Raw genomic sequence first — 19,800 nt, forward strand, 5'->3', positions numbered from 1 at the left:
GTCACTATCCTACAGGAGCCCAGCCCCTCACGCCACGCCAACACCACTGTCAGACGTTACCGGGAGTACGGTCCTGCTCCCTGCAAGCTGTCACACCAGACAACGGTAACCTTTCACTATAAAACCCCTTGCCTACCAAGGAGGAGAGTGGACGACAGATAAACACCAACAAACCCCCTGCGACCTTCTACCAAGCGAGTTGCTGCTCGGTTCAATCGATGTCCAAGCAACTGCTCGGTGAGTCTTGTGTAATCAGTAGCTGCTCGGCCAAACATGGCTCGGTAGTGTTGCTCGACCAAGACAATGCCCGAGCTATGCTGATAAGCCAGCCCCGTTTACGTGCTATGTTCCCAAACCTGTCCAGCTCCCGAGTGGAAGCCCTCGGTCCATCGATGATCGAACCACCAATCCCAACACAACGGTCGACTCAACCAACAAGAGGTACCAAGCCATGCCCCGAGTCCCTCCACGAGGAACCCGACACATTCCTCTTTGGGGGGAAGAATAATATGGCATATTCCAGCACCATCCATGTGGAAGCGATTAGCGACCACGTCAATGCCAACAAAGAGCTCTAAGCTGACATGACGTGACACCTCAGACTCGAATGGGATGACTGTTTGCCCTCGTACTATTTGGTGCCATACAAGTATGACCAGGCAAAAAGCTCGGAACGACACCGTGGGTCTGTACAGGTCGGTCAGCGCTCACACAAGCCAGCCGTGCGAGGAGTTGGCAACAATTATCGGACCATGTACGACCAATTCTCGTTTGCAGGTATAAAAGTCGATCCCCTGACCAACATCAAGGGGAGAACTTGAGCACTCAACTCTCCCTAACTCCACTCGGCACTAACTTGAACTTCGGAGGGGTCGAGTCAGAAAATCCCCCTCCCAACCTCGACCGTGTGTAGGAACTTTGACGATGAAGAAGTAGGTGGCTCGCCAAGGGAGATCTCTGCACTCGGGAGGCAAGGCTCAATCTTGACCCGACCCAACGTCGACTTCCTCTATCTGGGCATTTGCACGAGTGACTTTACGCATTCGGAATTAGACCAAACCATGTTGACACCTCGACGACGGCGTAAAGGTCCACTAACAAAAGTCGAGTGCATTCATTTAAGAACTCGTAGTTAAAGCCATTACTTTGTCACCCCACCAAAGCTAGTGATCGTCTCGTACCGAAGGAGAAGCCAAAAACTAGTCGTTGTCCGACAACATGAAGTTGCTTTTAATGCATCGAATACACTTGTGCATTCCTTGCGTGTTATCTGGGAAACAATACTCTAAGGTGATTCATGGCCACACTATTGAGAGGATGGTGACACTACTTGATAGGGGTAAAAATGGCGATGTGACATGCCATCCCCCTGAGCGACACACTGCCCGAGGCTCGCCATACCCTACAGCAGCTCGGCCTCCCACGCAACCCCAGTGGCAATGTCAAACGCCACCAAAGGTACAGTCCTGCCCTGCAGACAGCTACGTCAGGTAACATCAAACCTCCTCTATAAATAACCCTGAGTCCTAAGCAAAAAGGGAGAACACACACTGAACACACGGAGGTTTCTCCTCCTCCAAAACCCCCTCCACATCTTTCACTGACTTGATCGTCGGAGGGGTCGGGTCGAGCACCCCGACCCGACCTTTGTGCAGGTGCGAAGCCTTCGGAGATCACCGCCATCGGAGATTCAGGGGGCTCGGGGAGCGCCCCCACGGAGATCACCGCCTTCCGGACCCGAACCAAGTCGCGACGGCCCCGACGTCACGGCTAAAAAAGTTACTTACCGTAACAGAATGACGCTAGAAGGAGGGCCCGAAATGACGGTACATCAGTTTCTCCTTGGTTGCTCCACTGCAGCCGACCTGCACAAGCAGCAGCGACTTCTGGGGTTGGTCTCGGCTCCTCGGCTCCGCGCGCCTCGACCCCACGCGCGCGGCTCAGCCTCACGCGCGCGGCCAGCCCACACACCTCGCACGGCTTGGCCCCACGCGCGCGGCCAGCCCGCGTGCCTCGACCCCTCGGTCCCACGCGCGCGGCCAGCCCGCCAGCGTCGGCCTCACGCGTGCGACCAGCCCGCGCACCTCGCACGGCTCAGCCCCACGCGCGCGGACCCCTCGGTCCCACGCGCGCGGCCAGCCTGCGCGCCTCGTCACCTCGCACGGTGTCGGCCTCACGCGCGCGACTAGCCAGCGCACCTCGCACGGCTCGGCCCCACGCGCGCGGCCACCCCGCGCGCCTCGGCCCCTCAGCCCCACGCGCGCAGCTCGGCCCCAAGCGCCTCGACCCTTCGGCCCCATGCGCGGCAGCCCGCCTCAGCTGCTCGGCTACGGCGCCGCCTGCTGCCTCGGCCCCATGCGTGGCCAGCCCGCGTCAGCTGCTCGGATGACGGTGCAGCCCACTGCCTTGACCCTTCGGCCCCATGCGCGATAGCCCGCCTCAGCTGCTCGGCTGACAGCACAGCTCGCTGCCTCGGCCCCCTGCGCGACCACCCCGCGTCAGCTCCTCGGCTGACGACGCAACCTGCTACCTTGGCCCCATGTGTGGTATGTCCGCCTACATCGAACACCTCGGCCAATCACTGCCAAGATCTACCTCGGCGCGGCCTGTCCGCCTCTGTCGTGTACCTCGGCCGCATGGTGCCCGAGACCACGTCCTCGCGTCCTGCCCGCCTGCGTCGTGCTACTCGGCCGCATGGCCCTCGCGATCATGCCTGCACGGTCTGCTCGCTTGCGTCGTGCTCCTTGGCTCCATGTTCCCGAGACAGACCAGCGCCGCCAGCCTGCCTACGTCGTGTCCCTCGGGCTTAATCACTTCCATAGAATGGCAACGATCAAAGATTTCTAAACCATGATGTGGAGGTAGTTGAACTCATTTATTTCGTCAATCATTTTTCGGTTATGTTTTCGTCAATCATTTTTCGGTTCATGTTTTCGTTATACCCTAGTTTAGTCCTATATCAGGTGCAAGTGACGATTTAAATTGGTTAAACTGGTAGAGGAGGCTAGATGATTCTAATATCATTAACTTAAGTTTAACTAGTTAATGCAAATAACTCGAAAAGCTAATGTATTAATATTTTATTGAATCACATAGTGACGAAAGTGTTGGAGTGAATTAGATAGCTAGAGATACAATTACAATATAGAGCCATGACTTCATGTGTATTATGATATGGTTCGATTCTGAATAATAATAACATATTGGACATGTATATCTTATTGGTTATCCCATCAGATCTAATTATGATAATTTCAATGTGTTTTGAGGCCTTTTTTGTACATATCAAGTTGGTCAAGAGCAAGAGCACTTGTAATATAACATGACACGATCACTCATATAATCTTACAATATAATAATATGTCCATTATTTTCGACCAATTTGGGCTTAACAAGTGTAGTCCAATATGCTCGAGTATTATGCTGTAGTGCCAGTTAGGCATGTCACATTTGCATAACACAAAGATAATGTTCCCCTATTTGAGTATTTCAAATTTTGTAATCGTCAACGGTTACACATTAAATACTACATAAAGTAGTCTCTTTATGTATAGACTACATATAGGAGTGAATTTGAGTGTTTCAAATTTTTGTTTTCTTGTTTTTTGCAACACTAGCTTAATTCTTAGAGAATTGACCTCGGTGTAATCTTTGTAAGAATAAACCAAAATGAGCTACAAACGCATGTTTGAGAGAGAAAACTCTATCGAACAAGTCTTGATTCTCGAACTGCATCGCTTCAAGCTGGACTTCTTCTCCTCTTCAAAATATGATAACACTCAAAATGATAGATCAGATTACATTCATTTCATCATAACAATTTGATAACCAACACTAATCATGTCAATAAACACTAGAAAGAGAGAGGGTTGCATTCATTTCATCATATCAATTTTCTTGCCCCGATAGGACTTGAACCCAAGGGCTCTCTAAAGAAAAGATCCTCCCTAAAAAGTTTTATTCGTACATATATTATCTGACGTAGCTAATATGGTCACGGAAAGAATAAAAAGCATCTAATGATACAACCAAATCATCCCCATGAATGTCAATGTATCCATTTAGGATTAAAAATAATAATAATAATAATAGCACATAATGCCATCAAAGTGCGCATGATTCATTTGTCCAACATAATCGATATTTCTAAAGCATCCCCTTATATACTACGATTCATCTACTTAAAATAAATAAATAAATAAATAAACTTTCTTGCACCATAGTAGCTTTTGCAAGAGGCTTTTTTGCATTTTTGTCTCAATCTACATGAAAAGGAAATATGGGCAAAGAGGAAACGAAGATTGAAGAAGCTTTTTCTCTTATGATATCATGCTCAAAAAGTTCCTTTTGATAATTTGAACCAGATTAGTGGATTAAGAAGTTGCGAGTCCCACTACATCTTCCTGGCAATTAAAGGGGTTAGACATGAGGTATCATTAACAACAACTCAAAGTCAAGACGGCTACACAAGCAAATCATGGTTTGACAGCACTAAAGGATTACTGTTGAAAACGACACTTGGTGAGGTCGATTTAGGTCGTTCGTCAAAGGTGAATGATTGGAGTCGACTTGATACTATTCCTTGGATGACTCATTCACATGGCAAATATCCATAAATATTGTCAATATTTTTAATTCATCAAGTTAAAATTGAATATACTTGGTGACATGGGTCCAAAATTGCTCGACTTCAAAAAAGACGAAAATGGTGAAGTATCCAAAAACGTATCAACGAAGGAGATTTCTGTTGTTGATAATCCTCTCTTTTTATATTTATAATTTAATGTTAATTTTTTTTAATGATCTCGAGAACACAAAAACTCAAACGACCTCAACGCATGAAAGCAACCATATGAAACCTGATTGATTCATTTCATTTGTCAACCAAGCGAGAGGAAGTGAAGTAAAGCTCCCATCACAAAGAACTGTTAGGCTTTATGTCGAAGGTAGCAGCAACAGCAACAGTAGGTCAACCATTAAGCCAAAATACCAACACGTGAAACGATATGTAATCGAAGATGCCCATAAAATTTTTGATGATTTATCAAAATGTCTTGGACTTGAAATCTGTCTTCGCCACTTACACATATGCAATCATCAAGCATCAAGCAAGATAGAGGAAGTGAAGCAAAGCTCATCTAACCATCACAGAGACCTGTTAAGCTTCATGACAAGATAGCACCAGCAGCGGTAGCTCTATAGCGATATAGTGAGATGATGTCAACAGTTAAGCAATAACATTTAACACGTGAAACCGTACGTAATCTGATTGACCGATTGATTGATTTCAACCACAGAAAAAGGATAGAGGAAGTGAAGTAAAGCTCATCTAACCACCACAGAGAACTGTTTGGCTTTATGACAAGGTAACAGCAGCAGTAGCAGTAACAGTAGCAGTAGCAGGTGCTTCTCCATTGAGATACAGTGACAGAAGTGTATGGGGGGCTTTAGTGGGCGGGCCAGAGGAAGGCGCACATGACGAAGCTCCTCTTATGGTCGACGTTGCCGATCACGGGGAGGTCGTACTCTCGGAGGAGACAGTCGAATGTACTATAAGAATAATGAATGCATAAATCTTAAAATCTCTTATTAAAAATCCAAGTAAAAATCACAAAAGAATAAATAGAATACAAGGATTATGTTACTATACATAATATCTAAAATCTTTCCAAGTAAACACAGCAAGAGTCCACTTTAAATTTGATCTAACCTAAGGTGATAGCATACCCGGATGATTGAAAACAACATGTGCATTATCCTTATCTTCTTCTCTTATTTTTTTTTTATCTTTTCCTTCTTTTTTTCTGAACCACATTACCGTGGTTTTTCAACCCAAGTTGATAATCACCATTACCCTCTTTTCTTTTTCTTAGCCCCTACTCTTATAAGTTAGAATTTAGGTTAAAAAAGAATAAGATTAACGCTAAAGTAAGCTGTGGGCTATTAAAGTCTATTATAGACTGAATAATGGGTTATCTACCAAATAGCCATCTCGATTCTCTTGTCATCACATAAAGGACGACAATACTATCGATATTAGATAAGTCAGATTCCAGTTGTGATAGCTTATGAAAACTACGTTGGCGCACTCCTGTCTTTTCAATTCTTAAGTCAATAAGTGATTTGGATGATTCAACCATTTTTTTAACATAAAATAAAAGATTATGTAATGGGAATATACCTAAGAAGCCCCTTTTATAGTGAGCCTCCTGCTAGTCATAATGGTCATGGTTCTCTTTCCCCAAACTTCTTTGGTTGTGGTGATCGAATTCGGGGTGCGTTAATATCATGACTGTTTTGTCATATACTGTTGATCATATGATTATAAGATATAGACCACGTGACATCATCGAGGTGTGAGTCACCTGATGTTAATGTGTCAATTAATTGACACTAAGGTGTTCGACACCTAGCATTGAAGTGACATCCACTCGACGCTAAGGTGTGAGCTATATCATTATGCCTCTATCACTGACCACCTGACTTCACAGCCTACAATGCATAATAAGACTAAGTCAAAAAGTGTTCATAAATGGGTTATTAATATTAAGGTTCTCTTTGAAATTTGTATGTATTGAAAAGTCGCTTCCCCTGTTATTATGCTTATGGGCTGTTCAACCTCGTTCATCGTCAAAATAAGTTATGAGCCAATTCGGCTTTGTGCATTATTGAAATGCACTATAGGCCGATTCGATATGCACTATAAATTGATTTGGCCTCATGCGTCGTCGAAATGTGCTTAAATATTATAGAAATCTGATTAATAATATAATAGTATATTATAGGAATATGGGCAAGCAAGCAACTATTCTACCCTTAAATATTATACGAATCTGATTAATAATACAATAGTATAAACCATCAAATATATATTAAATTATTTCTGTATTTATATATCCTTATAAAGTTTGAAATAACATGTTAGCATATATATATTTTAATTGAATATGTATCTGTTCAAATATTAAAATTCCATATATTCCCAAAAACTCACATCAGTACCTGCCAATTATGATTGATACTCATTTATTTAAATAAATAAAAATAAACTAATATATATATTGAATAAAATCATTTATTTTGGGAGAACATTTTTATAATTTTTACATTAAAAAAATCGGGCTATAAGTTCATATATATATATATATATATTCTAGAAGAAAAAACAATTTTTTAGAGAAAAACAACTATTACTCTTGGAAAAATTATAACATGTTAATGAATGCCAATTAAAATTCCTAATGTCACAACCATCAATTTTCATGATTATTCTTCCACTACCATAAATATCTTGACAAACTTTTAATAATCTCTCTTTGGCATGGGCTTATATGAAAATATATATGGATTGGAATTTTAGTAGGAAATATATTTTTTGTAATTTTAGACATTTCATTCTCATAATTTTCTTGCTCGTTTATACAAATCGTTGTCTTTATACATACGGTGGTTGCCTTAATACACACGTGCGGTCGTTTGCATAAAATGGCGACAACGCAACTCTGCTCCCTCTGTGCTCTCTCGATTTTGCCTCTAGTTTCTATTAAGCTAATTGATCCCACAGAAAAAGTAAAATTAATGTTGAAAGTTGGGTGGACGGTGGAATGGAGTCCCGACGATGTAATGTTGAATTATCGAGTCACGGCCGAGGGGGAGGAGGTCATAACGAGCATAAACCGCAACTTCAAATTCGCCTTCAACTGTCCCAACTTCTCCGATCGCGTGCTCCGCATCGAGGTCGTGGGGAAGCCTCCCGAGGGTGAGGTTAGCATCGAGCGGAACACCCATCAGAAGCGGCAAAGTGATGATGACATCACAGAGAAAGGTCGAAAACCCTCTTCCTTTTTCTTCCATGTCTTTCCTTTTGCTATAATGTGAATTATCTGCATATATTTTTGCCCCTGATCAGAAATTATAGATTATTAGACAATGAGAAGGGCCTTCCGGTGGATAGGTTATCGCTCTCCCGGTAGCGATGTCAATTTTAGGAAAAAAGGAAAGCATTCCATGCGATCAAAACAATAGTTTGCTTTGTTGATTTCTTGATGGAGTTGTCAAAGTTATGCCATTTGTATTCATTCATGTTTATGAATTGATCATTTTCAGTAATCTACAGGTGATGATTCTGATCTTGTCCTCAGAGTCAATTCCATCTACGTTAATTCTGCTATACTTGCTGTAAGAAGCCCTTTCTTCTTCAAGGTAAGTGATAATACCATATCCCTTACTGTGTACCGACATACATTTTCCTTTCTTGATCACAGATGCTAATTCTTATTTCCCTGTGGCATATTTTTCTCTGTTAGCTTTTCACGACTGGCATGAAAGAATCTCATCAGCAGCGGCATGTAACTTTGAGAATCAACACATCAGGTACTTGTCAAAACAAATCACACCGAGTATTGCTTTGTGCAAGTGCATATGCACTCACATCTTACTCCTTCGTTTGTCGATTGATCAGTTAGCACTTCTAGTAGTTCCTTAACATTTTATGAAGGAAAAATTCACATTCTACTCCAAAGGTAAATATCCCTCTATTTATACGATACGAGTCCGGGATTGATGCTACATCGACCGTCATGAATTCATCTTTATGGATATGTTTTTTGTCATTCTTCTTGACTATTTTATACACTTCTCCATTCCAAGTTTATTTATCTCTACATTGCATACCTGGAAAACGAGCAACGTCATCCTTTTTGGTTTTTCACTTTGAACAGAGGAAGAAGCCGCTCTCATGGAGCTCGTAAGTTTTATGTACTATAAAAAGTTGTCATCTACCTCACCCGCCCTCCTCGTAGATGTGTTGATCGCAGCTGACAAGTTTGAGGTCGCTTCTTGCGTGTGGTATTGTGTTCAGCGGCTTATGGAATTACCTATGACCACAAAGTCTGCACTACAATATCTGAATCTCCCTTCTCGTGTTTCCAGTATGACCCCAGCAGTCCAGTATTTGGCAGACGATGCCAAGTTGTACCTTTCCAATCGGAATAGGGACAACACTAATATGGATAGTAGTGATTTAGAAATATAAGCATAAAATTTGTAATATGCTATATATGTTTCAGAAAACTTTTAATGTTATGATTAAAATCAAATAACATAGATCATATCTACGATGTTTATCTTTTGATACCGTTTGGCGAGATCTATATTTGATTTACACAGGCATCATCTTTGGATCCAAAAATCATAGAGATGTTGATTTACAAGGAGAACTAGACACTCATTTTTTTTTTTTCTCTTCTTATCTTTTCACTTGATCACGATTATTGATGATTTAGGGATACGGAGAATGAGAGAGGTATTGTAATCTCTCAATGTCGCAATGAGTATCTAGTCATGTCTATTTATGATAGATTTGTTATTGTCACTGTTGCCTGTTGCTACTGTTTCTGTTGCTAAGATGATTGTATGATCATCATAAAAAAAAAAAAAAAAAAAACCCCTCACAAGGCTTTACAATCGAAGGGTGCATCCTCGGCCAATCAAAATCATGCAAAAGGTCGAGATCGGTGACTCGACATGTGCTCGGGGCAAGCTAGTTCCTTTTGATAATTTGAACAAGATTAGTGGAATAAGGAGTTGCGAGTCCCACTACGTCTTCCTGGCAATTAAAGGGGTTAGACATGAGGTGTCATTAACAACAACTCAAAGTCAAGACGGCTACACAAGCAAATCATGGTTTGGCAGCACTAATGGATTATTGTTGAAAACGACACTTGGTGAGGTCGATTTAAATCGTTCGTCAAAGATGTATGATTGGAGCCGACTTGATACTATTCTTTGGATGACTCATTCGCATGCAAATATCCATAAATATACTTGGTGACATGGGTCCAAAATTGCTCGACTTAAAAAAAGACGAAAATGGTTAAGTATCCAAAAACGTATCAACGAAGGAGATTTCTGTTGATAATCCTCTCTTTTTCTATTTATAATTTTATGTTCAATTTTTTTTATGATCTTGAGAACACAAAAACTCAAACGACCTCAACTCATGAAACCAACCATATGAAACCTGATTGATTCATTTCATTTGTCAAGCAAGCGAGAGGAAGTGAAGTAAAGCTTCCATCACAAAGAACTGTTAGGCTTTATGTCAAAGGTAGCAGCAACAGCAACAGTAGGTCAACCATTAAGCCAAAATACCAACACGTGAAACGATATGTAATCGAAGATGCCCATAAATTTTTTGATGATTTATCAAAATGTCTTGGACTTGAAATCTGTCTTCGCCACTTACACATATGCATGATAGAGGAAGTGAAGCAAAGCTCATCTAACCATCACAGAGAACTGTTAAGCTTCATGACAAGATAGCACCAGCAGCGGTAGGTCATTTCTCTATAGCGATATAGTGAGATGATGTCAACCGTTAAGCAATAACATTTAACACGTGAAACCATACGTAATCTGATTGACCGATTGATTGATTGATTTCAACCACAAAAAAGGATAGAGGAAGTGAAGTAAAGCTCATCTAACCACCACAGAGAACTGTTTGGCTTTATGACAAGGTAGCAGCAGCAGCAGTAGCAGGTGCTTCTCCATTGAGATACAGTGACAGAAGTGTATGGGGGCTTTAGTGGGCGGGCCTGAGGAAGGCGCCCATGGCGAAGCTGCTCTTGTGGTTAACGTTGTTGGTCACGGGGAGACCGTACTCTCGAAGGAGACAGTCGAATGTATTATAAAAATAATAAATATATAAATCTCAGAGTTTTTTTTTTTTTGTGTCAAAAACCCAAACAATAATCAAGAGAATAAATGAGATATAATGATTATGTCACTTTGCACAATATCCAAAATCTCCCTAAGTACTCGTAACAAAAGTCCATTGTAAATCTAATTTAACTTAAGATGATAATATTGTTTTGGATGATTGAAAACAACATGTGCATTATCCTTATCTTGTTCTTTTTTTTTTTTTTTTATCCTTTCCTTCTCTTTTTCTGAACCACATTTCTATAGTTTTTCAACCCAAGTTGGCCGCCACCACTGTTCTCTTTTCTTTTTCTTAACCCCCACATCTATAAATTAAGGTTTAGGTTAAAAAAAAATATAGTTAAAGCTAAAGTAAGCTATGGGTTATTAAAGCACATTATGGGCTGAATAATAGGTTATCTGCCAAATAGTCATATCGGTTCTCTTGCCACGACATAAAGGATGACAACACTATTGATATTAGATATGTCATATTCCAATCGTGTTAGCTCCTGAAAACTACTCGGGGCTCTCCCAATAATACCTCTTCAATTCTTAAGTCAATAAGTGATTTGGATGATTCAACTATTTTTTTAATATAAAAGATTATGCATGGGGGAACGTACCTAAGAAGTCCTTTTTATAATGAGCCTCTATCACCGATCACTTGACTTCGTGGCCTACAATGCATAATAAGACTAAGTCAAAAAGTGAGATCATCAATGGATTATTAATATTAAGGTTCTCTTGAAATTTAAATTGATTTGACCTCATGCGTCGTCGTCGAAATGTGCTTAAATATTATAGAAATCTGATTAATAATATAATAGTATATTATAGGAATATGAGCAAGTAAGCAACTATTCTACCCTTTAATATTATAGGAATCTGATTAATAATACAATAGTATAAACCATCGAATATATATTAAATTATTTCTGTATTTATATATCCTTATAAAGTTTGAAATAACATTTTAGCATTTATAAATTTTAATTGAATATGTATCTGTTCAAATATTAAAATTCCAAATATTCCCAAAAACTCACATCTGCCAATTATGATTGATTCTCATTTATTTAAATAAATAAAAATAAACTAATATATATATTGAATAAAATCATTTATTTTGGGAGAACATTTTTATAATTTTTACATTAAAAAAATCGGGCTATAAGTTCATATATATATATATATATATATATATATATATATATATATATATATATATATATATATATTCTAGAAAAAAAACAATTTTTTTAGAGAAAAACAACTATTACTCTTGGAAAAATTATAACATGTTAATGAATGCCAATTAAAATTCCTAATGTCACAACCATCAATTTTCATGATTATTCTTCTACTATCATAAATATCTTGACAAACTTTTAATAATCTCTCTTTGGCATGGGCTTATATGAAAATATATATGGATTGGAATTTTAGAAGGAAATATATTTTTTGTAATTTTAGACATTTCATTCTCATAATTTTCTTGCTCGTTTATACAAATCGTTGTCTTTATACATACGGTGGTTGCCTTAATACACACGTGCGGTCGTTTGCATAAAATGGCGACAACGCAACTCTGCTCCCTCTGTGCTCTCTCGATTTTGCCTCTAGTTTCTATTAAGCTAATTGATCCCACAGAAAAAGTAAGATTAGTGTTGAAACTTGGGCGGACGATGGAATGGAGTCACGACGATGATATGTTGGAACTTGGGGGGACGATGGAATGGAGTTACGACGATGATATGTTGGAACTTGGGGGGACGATGGAATCGATACTCAACATTGATGTCTTGGATTATGGATTCACGGCCAAGGGGGAGGTGTTCATAACGAGCATAAACCGCAACTTCGAATTCGCCTTCAACTGTCCCAACTTCTCCGATCGCGTGCTCCGCATCGAGGTCGTGGGGAAGCCTCCCGAGGGTGAGGTTAGCATCGAGCGGAACACCCATCAGAAGCGGCAAAGTGATGATGACATCACAGAGAAAGGTCGAAAACCCTCTTCCTTTTTCTTCCATGTCTTTCCTTTTGCTATAATGTGAATTATCTGCATATATTTTTGCCCCTGATCAGAAATTATAGATTATTAGACAATGAGAAGGGCCTTCCGGTGGATAGGTTATCGCTCTCCCGGTAGCGATGTCAATTTTAGGAAAAAAGGAAAGCATTCCATGCGATCAAAACAATAGTTTGCTTTGTTGATTTCTTGATGGAGTTGTCAAAGTTATGCCATTTGTATTCATTCATGTTTATGAATTGATCATTTTCAGTAATCTACAGGTGATGATTCTGATCTTGTCCTCAAAGTCAATTCCATCTACGTTAATTCTGCTATACTTGCTGCAAGAAGCCCTTTCTTCTACAAGGTAAGTGATAATACCATATCTCTTACTGTGTACCGACATACATTTTCCTTTCTTGATCACAGATGCTAAATCTTATTTCCCTGTGGCATATTTTTCTCTGTTAGCTTTTCACGACTGGCATGAAAGAATCTCATCAACAGCGGCATGTAACTCTGAGAATCAACACATCAGGTACTTGTCAAAACAAATCACACCGAGTATTGCTTTGTGCAAGTGCATATGCACTCACAGCTTACTCCTTCGTTTGTCGATTGATCACTAAGCACTTCTAGTAGTTCCTTGACATTTTATGAAGGAAAAATTCACGTTCTACTCCAAAGGTAAATATCCTTCTATTTATGCGATATGAGTATACTACATCGACCGTCCTATACTTGTTCTTGAGTGATGAATTCATCTTTATGGACACGGTTTTTGTCATTCTTCTTGACTATTCTATGTGCTTCTCCATTCCAAGTTTATTTATCTCTACATTGCATACCTAGAAAACGAGCAACGTCATCCTTCTTTCTCCTTTTTGTTTTTTCACTTTAAACAGAGGAAGCTGCTCTCATGGAGCTCTTAAGTTTTATATACAGAAGAGAGTTGTCAGCTACCTCACCCACCCTCCTCGTAGATGTGCTGATCGTTGCCCACAAGTTTGAGGTCGATTCTTGCGTGTGGTATTGTGTTCAGCGGCTTATGGAATTACCTATGACCACAGAGTCTACACTACAATATCTGAATCTCCCTTCTCGTGTTTCCATGGCCCCAGCAGTCCAGCCTTTGATAGATGCCGCAAGGTATACCTTTCCATAGTCCAACATTTGGAAGTGTGAAACTTAGTGAATATTGATTTATTTTCGGAATCGTGGATTTTGGGAATGTAAGCATAAAATTTGTAAAATTTACATTTTATGTCAGGATTGAAATGAAATAACATAGGTCGTATATACGATGTTTATCTTTTGATGTTATCTGAAAATATCTTTATCTGATATGCACGAATATCGTTCTCGAATCCAAAAGTCACAGGAATGTCGATCTACAAGGAGAATTAGATGCTCTGTCTCCTCTCTTTTTATCTTTTCATCGGACAACGATTATTGATAGTTTAGGGACAAAGAGAACGAGAGAGGAACTATAATCTCTCAATGTCGCGATACGTATTGCGTCATTTCACGTTTTTGTTAAGTACCGTATGCTAGTCTCTAGAGATCATATCTATTTATAGACGAGGGCAAAGAGTCTAGAATAAATAATTAGAAAAATTCGTCACACCGAGAATATATCTCCTATCGAACTCTACTATAATACGAGTCTTCCTCTCACCTAATCCACCGCATCCGTTTTCCTTATATGAGCCTCCAGAAACTAACAAGTCCTCACCTGCAATGACCTCAATCACGAGCTCGCTTCCAAGTTAGTGACCGAGACACTCTTATGCGCCGAGTCAAAAACACAAGCGGTTTACGGATACTGTCGACTCAGGGTTGTGAGATTCGATAGGCCTCATCCACACACAATGCATCATCGTCTTTTTTGATCTCAGGAGGGAGGAGTGTGCCAAAATATTCCCATCAGGCCGGATCTACTCCCAGAGATTTCAATTGAGTGGACAGGGATTCTTCCTCTCAGCTCACTGCTACTGGGATCAGCAGGGATCGTTTCACTCTTTTGGCCTTTCCATAGGGATGAGTAAGAACAGTTCTTCGGATGGCTCTACGATAAACTATGAGTTTTGCCGCAAGAATCGGGCCATCAGGAGATTTTTAGAGTAGGTACAGAGATAGTTTCACTTGGGACACCTGGGACGACAAAGGGCTGCAGGAACCTGCTTGGCTTGCCATGAACTTCATTTATCTCCGACGACATCATCTTCTTCATTGATGACACCCTCCACCTGAGAGTCGAGTTAACCATCAGGCAGCCTCAGCCACCTTCGCTGCAGTGGCACAAACAGCTACTCTCGAGTGGCAGGTCTTTTACTTGCTGGTTGCACCCATAATGGCTGCAAAATCTCTATTTCTTATACAAAAACTAATACTTTGATCGAGAGTTATATGTTCCCTTACTGTCATATATTAGATAAAAATTAATATTCATGATATTCATTTTTAATCTTTTTTATTCTACAAATAATCTATTTAGTTTCACCACTATGATACCCTCTGTGTCACTAATTAACCAATCATCATATTTAGTTCATCCCTCCCCCTTTTTCTTTTTCTTTTTCCTTTTTCCTTTTTCTTGTCAGTGAAGGAAGCTTGAAGAATTCAAGATTGGATTAGTCCCAGTTATCTATATGTCAATTTTTGAACAGCAATGGATCCAATTCTTGGGGTAGGCCAGACTTGGTTCACATTGTAATGTCCAATCTTAATTTTGGGCCATCTCATGGGTTTGTAATAAGCTAGATCAAGTGAACAAAGAACATGACTAAGATGATACATGTGAGACCATTACAGATTTCTGCTTACAAATCACTACATATAGACTAATTTATAGGAACATGTAAGACCTCCAATTTTTCTTTGTTAAGATGTGGTCTTGTCCATTGTGGAGGAAAATGATGCCAACCTCTCTCTTTTTTACATATTTTGCAGACTTGATCTTTCTTTTCTGAGCTCATTTTTGCTTTGCTTTGTTTGTTTTAATGAAGAAAAATAATGATAATTTAGATTGAGTAGTTCAAACTCTGCTTATTTTGTGTTTTTTTCTATTCATCTTACATCCTTAAGTCCCATTTTGATCTTGAAAGCACTAAAAACCCTTGACATGGATTTGTATTGTATCAAAGCACCAGAATAGGCCTAACAGTAGAGTAGAGAGATGAGGGAGACAGAAAGAACAATCACAAACACAAACATCATAAGAATCTGTGTTTCAGGAAGATTGAGGCAAAATTCACTGAATAGGCACCTCATGGAGTTTCAATATTCAAGATGAATATGTCATAGAAACAAAAATTTCTAGCAGAATCCCCCAAAAATAACAAAATTAATGCAGTATAGAATGCTATGATATAATATATTCACAAATCTACATGGCCAAATATTTCTCAACACAAAGTGTAAATATTAATTGGATCCATGATTATTAGATTAGCAAATTGGTTATCCAATCATATGACATCAGAATTTATCTACTAAGCATATCACAACATAAAATCTTGGCAAAGAACCTAAAAACATCCCAAAAGTCTCACATGAAGTAAAGAATTAATATAGTGTATAGGTTTACATCAATCGATTATCACTAATTTAAATTTTACTATTTTACGCCTGAGATGATGATTCAATTATATTATGTTAATAAGCTACTTATCTCATCAGTCTCAATCATCACAACAAATGCCTTGTTCACTCCTCTACCACATTTCTCCTTGCATCCATGAAATGACCTTTCCTGGAAGGAACATAAACCTCCTCCAAGGCACCATCCTGGCCACGAGTTACTTGTCTCCTTCAACCAAGATGAGCACAAGAACTGGGAAAGATGTGGCATTAAATGGGGGAACTATTGAAAGTGCATCATCTTGATCAAAGACCTATGATTGATTCATGCAATAAATGCCCATCCTTCCGGTGTCTTGCTCCACCACAACCTCCATTTCCATGTTGCCCACCTTCCCAAGGCATCAAGCCGAGTCCCTCTAACTTGTAAGCGTAAGTAAACAGCTTTCAATGACCTTGAAAGCATCTCTCAAAAGCGTAAGTAAACAGCTTTCAATGACATACCATTGTCGATGTCAAAATACTTTTAACATGGTTAAATTCATTTACCGTAATATATTACTTTCGTGAATATAATAATCAAGCAACCAATTGGATTGCTACAAAAACTAGAATAGAGAAATATGTTTTTTATTTTTGTTGTTGGAAGGAATCATTTCCTCCTAAGCTATCTTATAAGTGTTTGCACAATGACTTATTAGATCTTAATAGAAAAAAGAGTCTATGGTAGATTGCTCTACAGACATCGACACTGCTTCTTAATCTTAGAATTCTATGAGTAGAAGATGAACCAAGTAATCATGCAACAAAGTCGAGTGCATTCATTGAAGAACTCGTAGTCAAAGCCATTACTTTTGTCACCCCACCAAAACTAGTGATCGTGTCATGATGAAACAAGAAGCAAAAAACCAGTCGTCGTTGTTGTCCAACAACACGAAGCTGCTTTTAATGCATCGAATACACTTGTGCATTCGTTGCGTGTTATCTAGGAAATGCTATAAGGAGATTCATGGCCACACTCTTGAGAGGATGGTGACGCTACTGATGAGTTGAACCACGTTGAAAGAAAATATAAATTGAATTATGTCTCATCTATATGGTGAACCATGTTGAGGTAGTCGAACTTATTTATTTCGTTGATCATTTTTCGGTTCATGTTTTTGTTATACCCTAGTTTGGTCGTCCTCGAGTAACGATTTAAATTGATAGAGGAGGCTAGATGATTCTACTATCGTAACTTAAATTTAACTATTTAATGCAAATAACTCAAATCTAATATATTAATATTCTATCGAATCGTATCGTGACGATAATATTGGAGTGAATTAGATGGAGCTAGAGATATATTACGATATAGAGCCATTGTTTTATGATGTGGTTTTATCAGTTATCCCAATGATAGTTCAATGAGTTTTGATTTCTAACGACACACTCCTCACAGTCTAAGGACACTCCTCACAGTCTCTCAATATCACATTTGATTTCTAAGGACACTCTCCTCACAATCTAAGGACACACCCCATATCACATTTGATTTCTAAGGACACACTCCTCACAGTCTCTCTATAATTTCACAGAAACACTGAATAGTAGCACTGCATGAAGCACACTGAAACTTGAAACCATAGTCTTTTTACCTTTATTTTCATCTCTCTTGTTGCTTCAATCACTTGCAACTTTCTTACACCAAAATTATTCTTGGCAAATTGTATAGCCAAGGAGGAAAAGATGGTGAAGAAGCTTTTGCTCGTATGATATCATGCTTTAATGGTTCCATGATCATTTGACTAGATTAGTGGAGTGAGAAGTTGCAGAGTTCCATTACTTCAATCGCTTGAAACTTTCTTGCACCATAGTAGTCTTAGACAAGCTGTTGCAAGAGGCTATTTTGCATTTGTGTCTCAATCGACATGAAAAGGAAATATGGCCAAAGAGGAAAAGAAGATTGAAGAAGCTTTTTCCCTTATGATATCATTTTCTAAGAGTTCCTTTGACGGTTTGAACCAAATTAGTGGAATAAGAAGTTGCAAGTCCCACTACGTCTTCTTGGCAATTAAAGAAGGGGTTAGGCGTGAGGTGCCATTAACAACAACTCAAAGTCAAGACGGCTATGCATCACAATCTACCTAAGGAAACAAATATTGGTTTGGTAGAAGAGGGTTACTGTCGAAAACAACACTTGATAAGGTCGATTTAGGTCGACTCGGTCTATTCCTTGTATGACTCAATGTCAAAAACTTACATAAAAGATTAGGTAGATTTTGTACTCTTGATAACAGTTTCTTTCGATGCTCAAGTTAGTGAACGTCTTAGTTAATCCGATCGAGCATGATATTTTAAATTCGAGGAGGGAAAGAGAAAAATGCTGCAACTCGATCGAAGCTAGTTTGATGCAAATGCCTCCTCCACTAACCTTGATCTGTCATCGTTTTGGATACTAAGCATATCAAGATACGACTGATGTCAAATCGAACTCAACTAGACTTGGATTGAATGGAAGAGAACAAGCTAAAGAACTGGAAATTCTATCAAATGAGTGTGATCTTGGGAACACAAAAACTCAAACGACCTCAACACATGAAACCATATGTAATCTGATTCGTTCATTTAAATTGTCAAGCAAGAGAGAGAAAGTGAAGTAAGGCTGTAGACACAATCATCACAAAGAACTGTTAGGCTTTATGTCAAAGGTAGCAGCAACAGCAGCAGTAGGTCAACCATTAAGCAAAAATATCGGCACGTGAAATCATATGTAATCGAAGATGCCAACTGTTGGTGAAAACTTTAATGATTTATCGTAAGATTTTGAACTCGAATTCTGTCTTCGCCACTTATGATTGATTGATTATTTCAACTATCAGAGGAAGTGAAGCAAAGCTCATCTAACCATCACAGAGAACTGTTTGGCTTTATGACAAGGTAGCAGCAGCAGTAGTAGTAGTAGTAGTAGCAGGTCATTCTCCATAGACATATAGCGAGGAAGTGTATGGGGCTTTAGTGGGCGGGCCAGAGGAAGGCGCCCATGGCGAAGCTCCTCTTGTGGTCGACGTCGCCGGTCACGGGGAGGCCGTACTCCCGGAGGAGGCAGTCGAGCTTCCACTCCGGCATCGACTCGTAGTCGGCTCGGGTGTAGCGCGGGTAGTGCAGTGGCATCCGGAAGCAGTGCAGATCTCGTTGTTGCTGCTTCGCCTGCGCGCTGGCGGCGAGGGAGAGATTGGATACAGGTTGAGAAATGGAGCCCATGCTGCTCCTCCTTCCGCCTCTCTCCTTGGCTTCGAGTCTATTGAGCAGCTCGAACAAGGAGGAGGCGTCTTATAGAGGTGGTGGGGAGTGGCAAAGGAGAGATTAATTAATGGTCTTTGGAATTGACATGTTGTCAGTCAGTCAGTCAGTCTGTCCGTCAGCAGCGCACCGGCAGGGGTTGGCATTGATGAACAACTACATGACTTAGGTCACAGTCTCCGAATTTACCTCATTCGCATGGCAAATATCCATAAATA

The 19,800-nt window shown here is 39.8% G+C and overlaps 1 protein-coding gene and 1 pseudogene across 1 annotated transcript; both read left to right on the forward strand.

Moving 5' to 3' along the window:
• Positions 1-7,485: 7,485 nt before the first annotated feature.
• Positions 7,486-9,034, forward strand: LOC135631615 (BTB/POZ domain-containing protein At2g46260-like). The gene is made up of 4 exons (XM_065139356.1): positions 7,486-7,825; positions 8,117-8,202; positions 8,307-8,373; positions 8,721-9,034. Exons 1-4 carry the CDS (start codon positions 7,486-7,488, stop codon positions 9,032-9,034), a joined length of 807 nt encoding a protein of 268 aa, XP_064995428.1.
• Positions 9,035-12,392: 3,358 nt separating this feature from the next.
• On the forward strand, positions 12,393-15,072 carry LOC135631616 (BTB/POZ domain-containing protein At2g46260-like; annotated as a pseudogene).
• Positions 15,073-19,800: the final 4,728 nt, after the last annotated feature.

The sequence above is a fragment of the Musa acuminata genome, chromosome BXJ3-2, assembly GCF_036884655.1.
Source record: "Musa acuminata AAA Group cultivar baxijiao chromosome BXJ3-2, Cavendish_Baxijiao_AAA, whole genome shotgun sequence".
In the NCBI taxonomy this organism is placed as follows: domain Eukaryota; kingdom Viridiplantae; phylum Streptophyta; class Magnoliopsida; order Zingiberales; family Musaceae; genus Musa; species Musa acuminata.

Bases quoted from the DNA above. Each gene is read 5' to 3' on its own strand.
- LOC135631615 (XM_065139356.1), top strand. From the start codon at position 7,486: ATGGCGACAACGCAACTCTGCTCCCTCTGTGCTCTCTCGATTTTGCCT. The intron at 7,826-8,116 runs GTCGAAAACCCT...AGTAATCTACAG, and splicing joins TGATGACATCACAGAGAAAG to GTGATGATTCTGATCTTGTC. The intron at 8,203-8,306 runs GTAAGTGATAAT...TTTCTCTGTTAG, and splicing joins GAAGCCCTTTCTTCTTCAAG to CTTTTCACGACTGGCATGAA.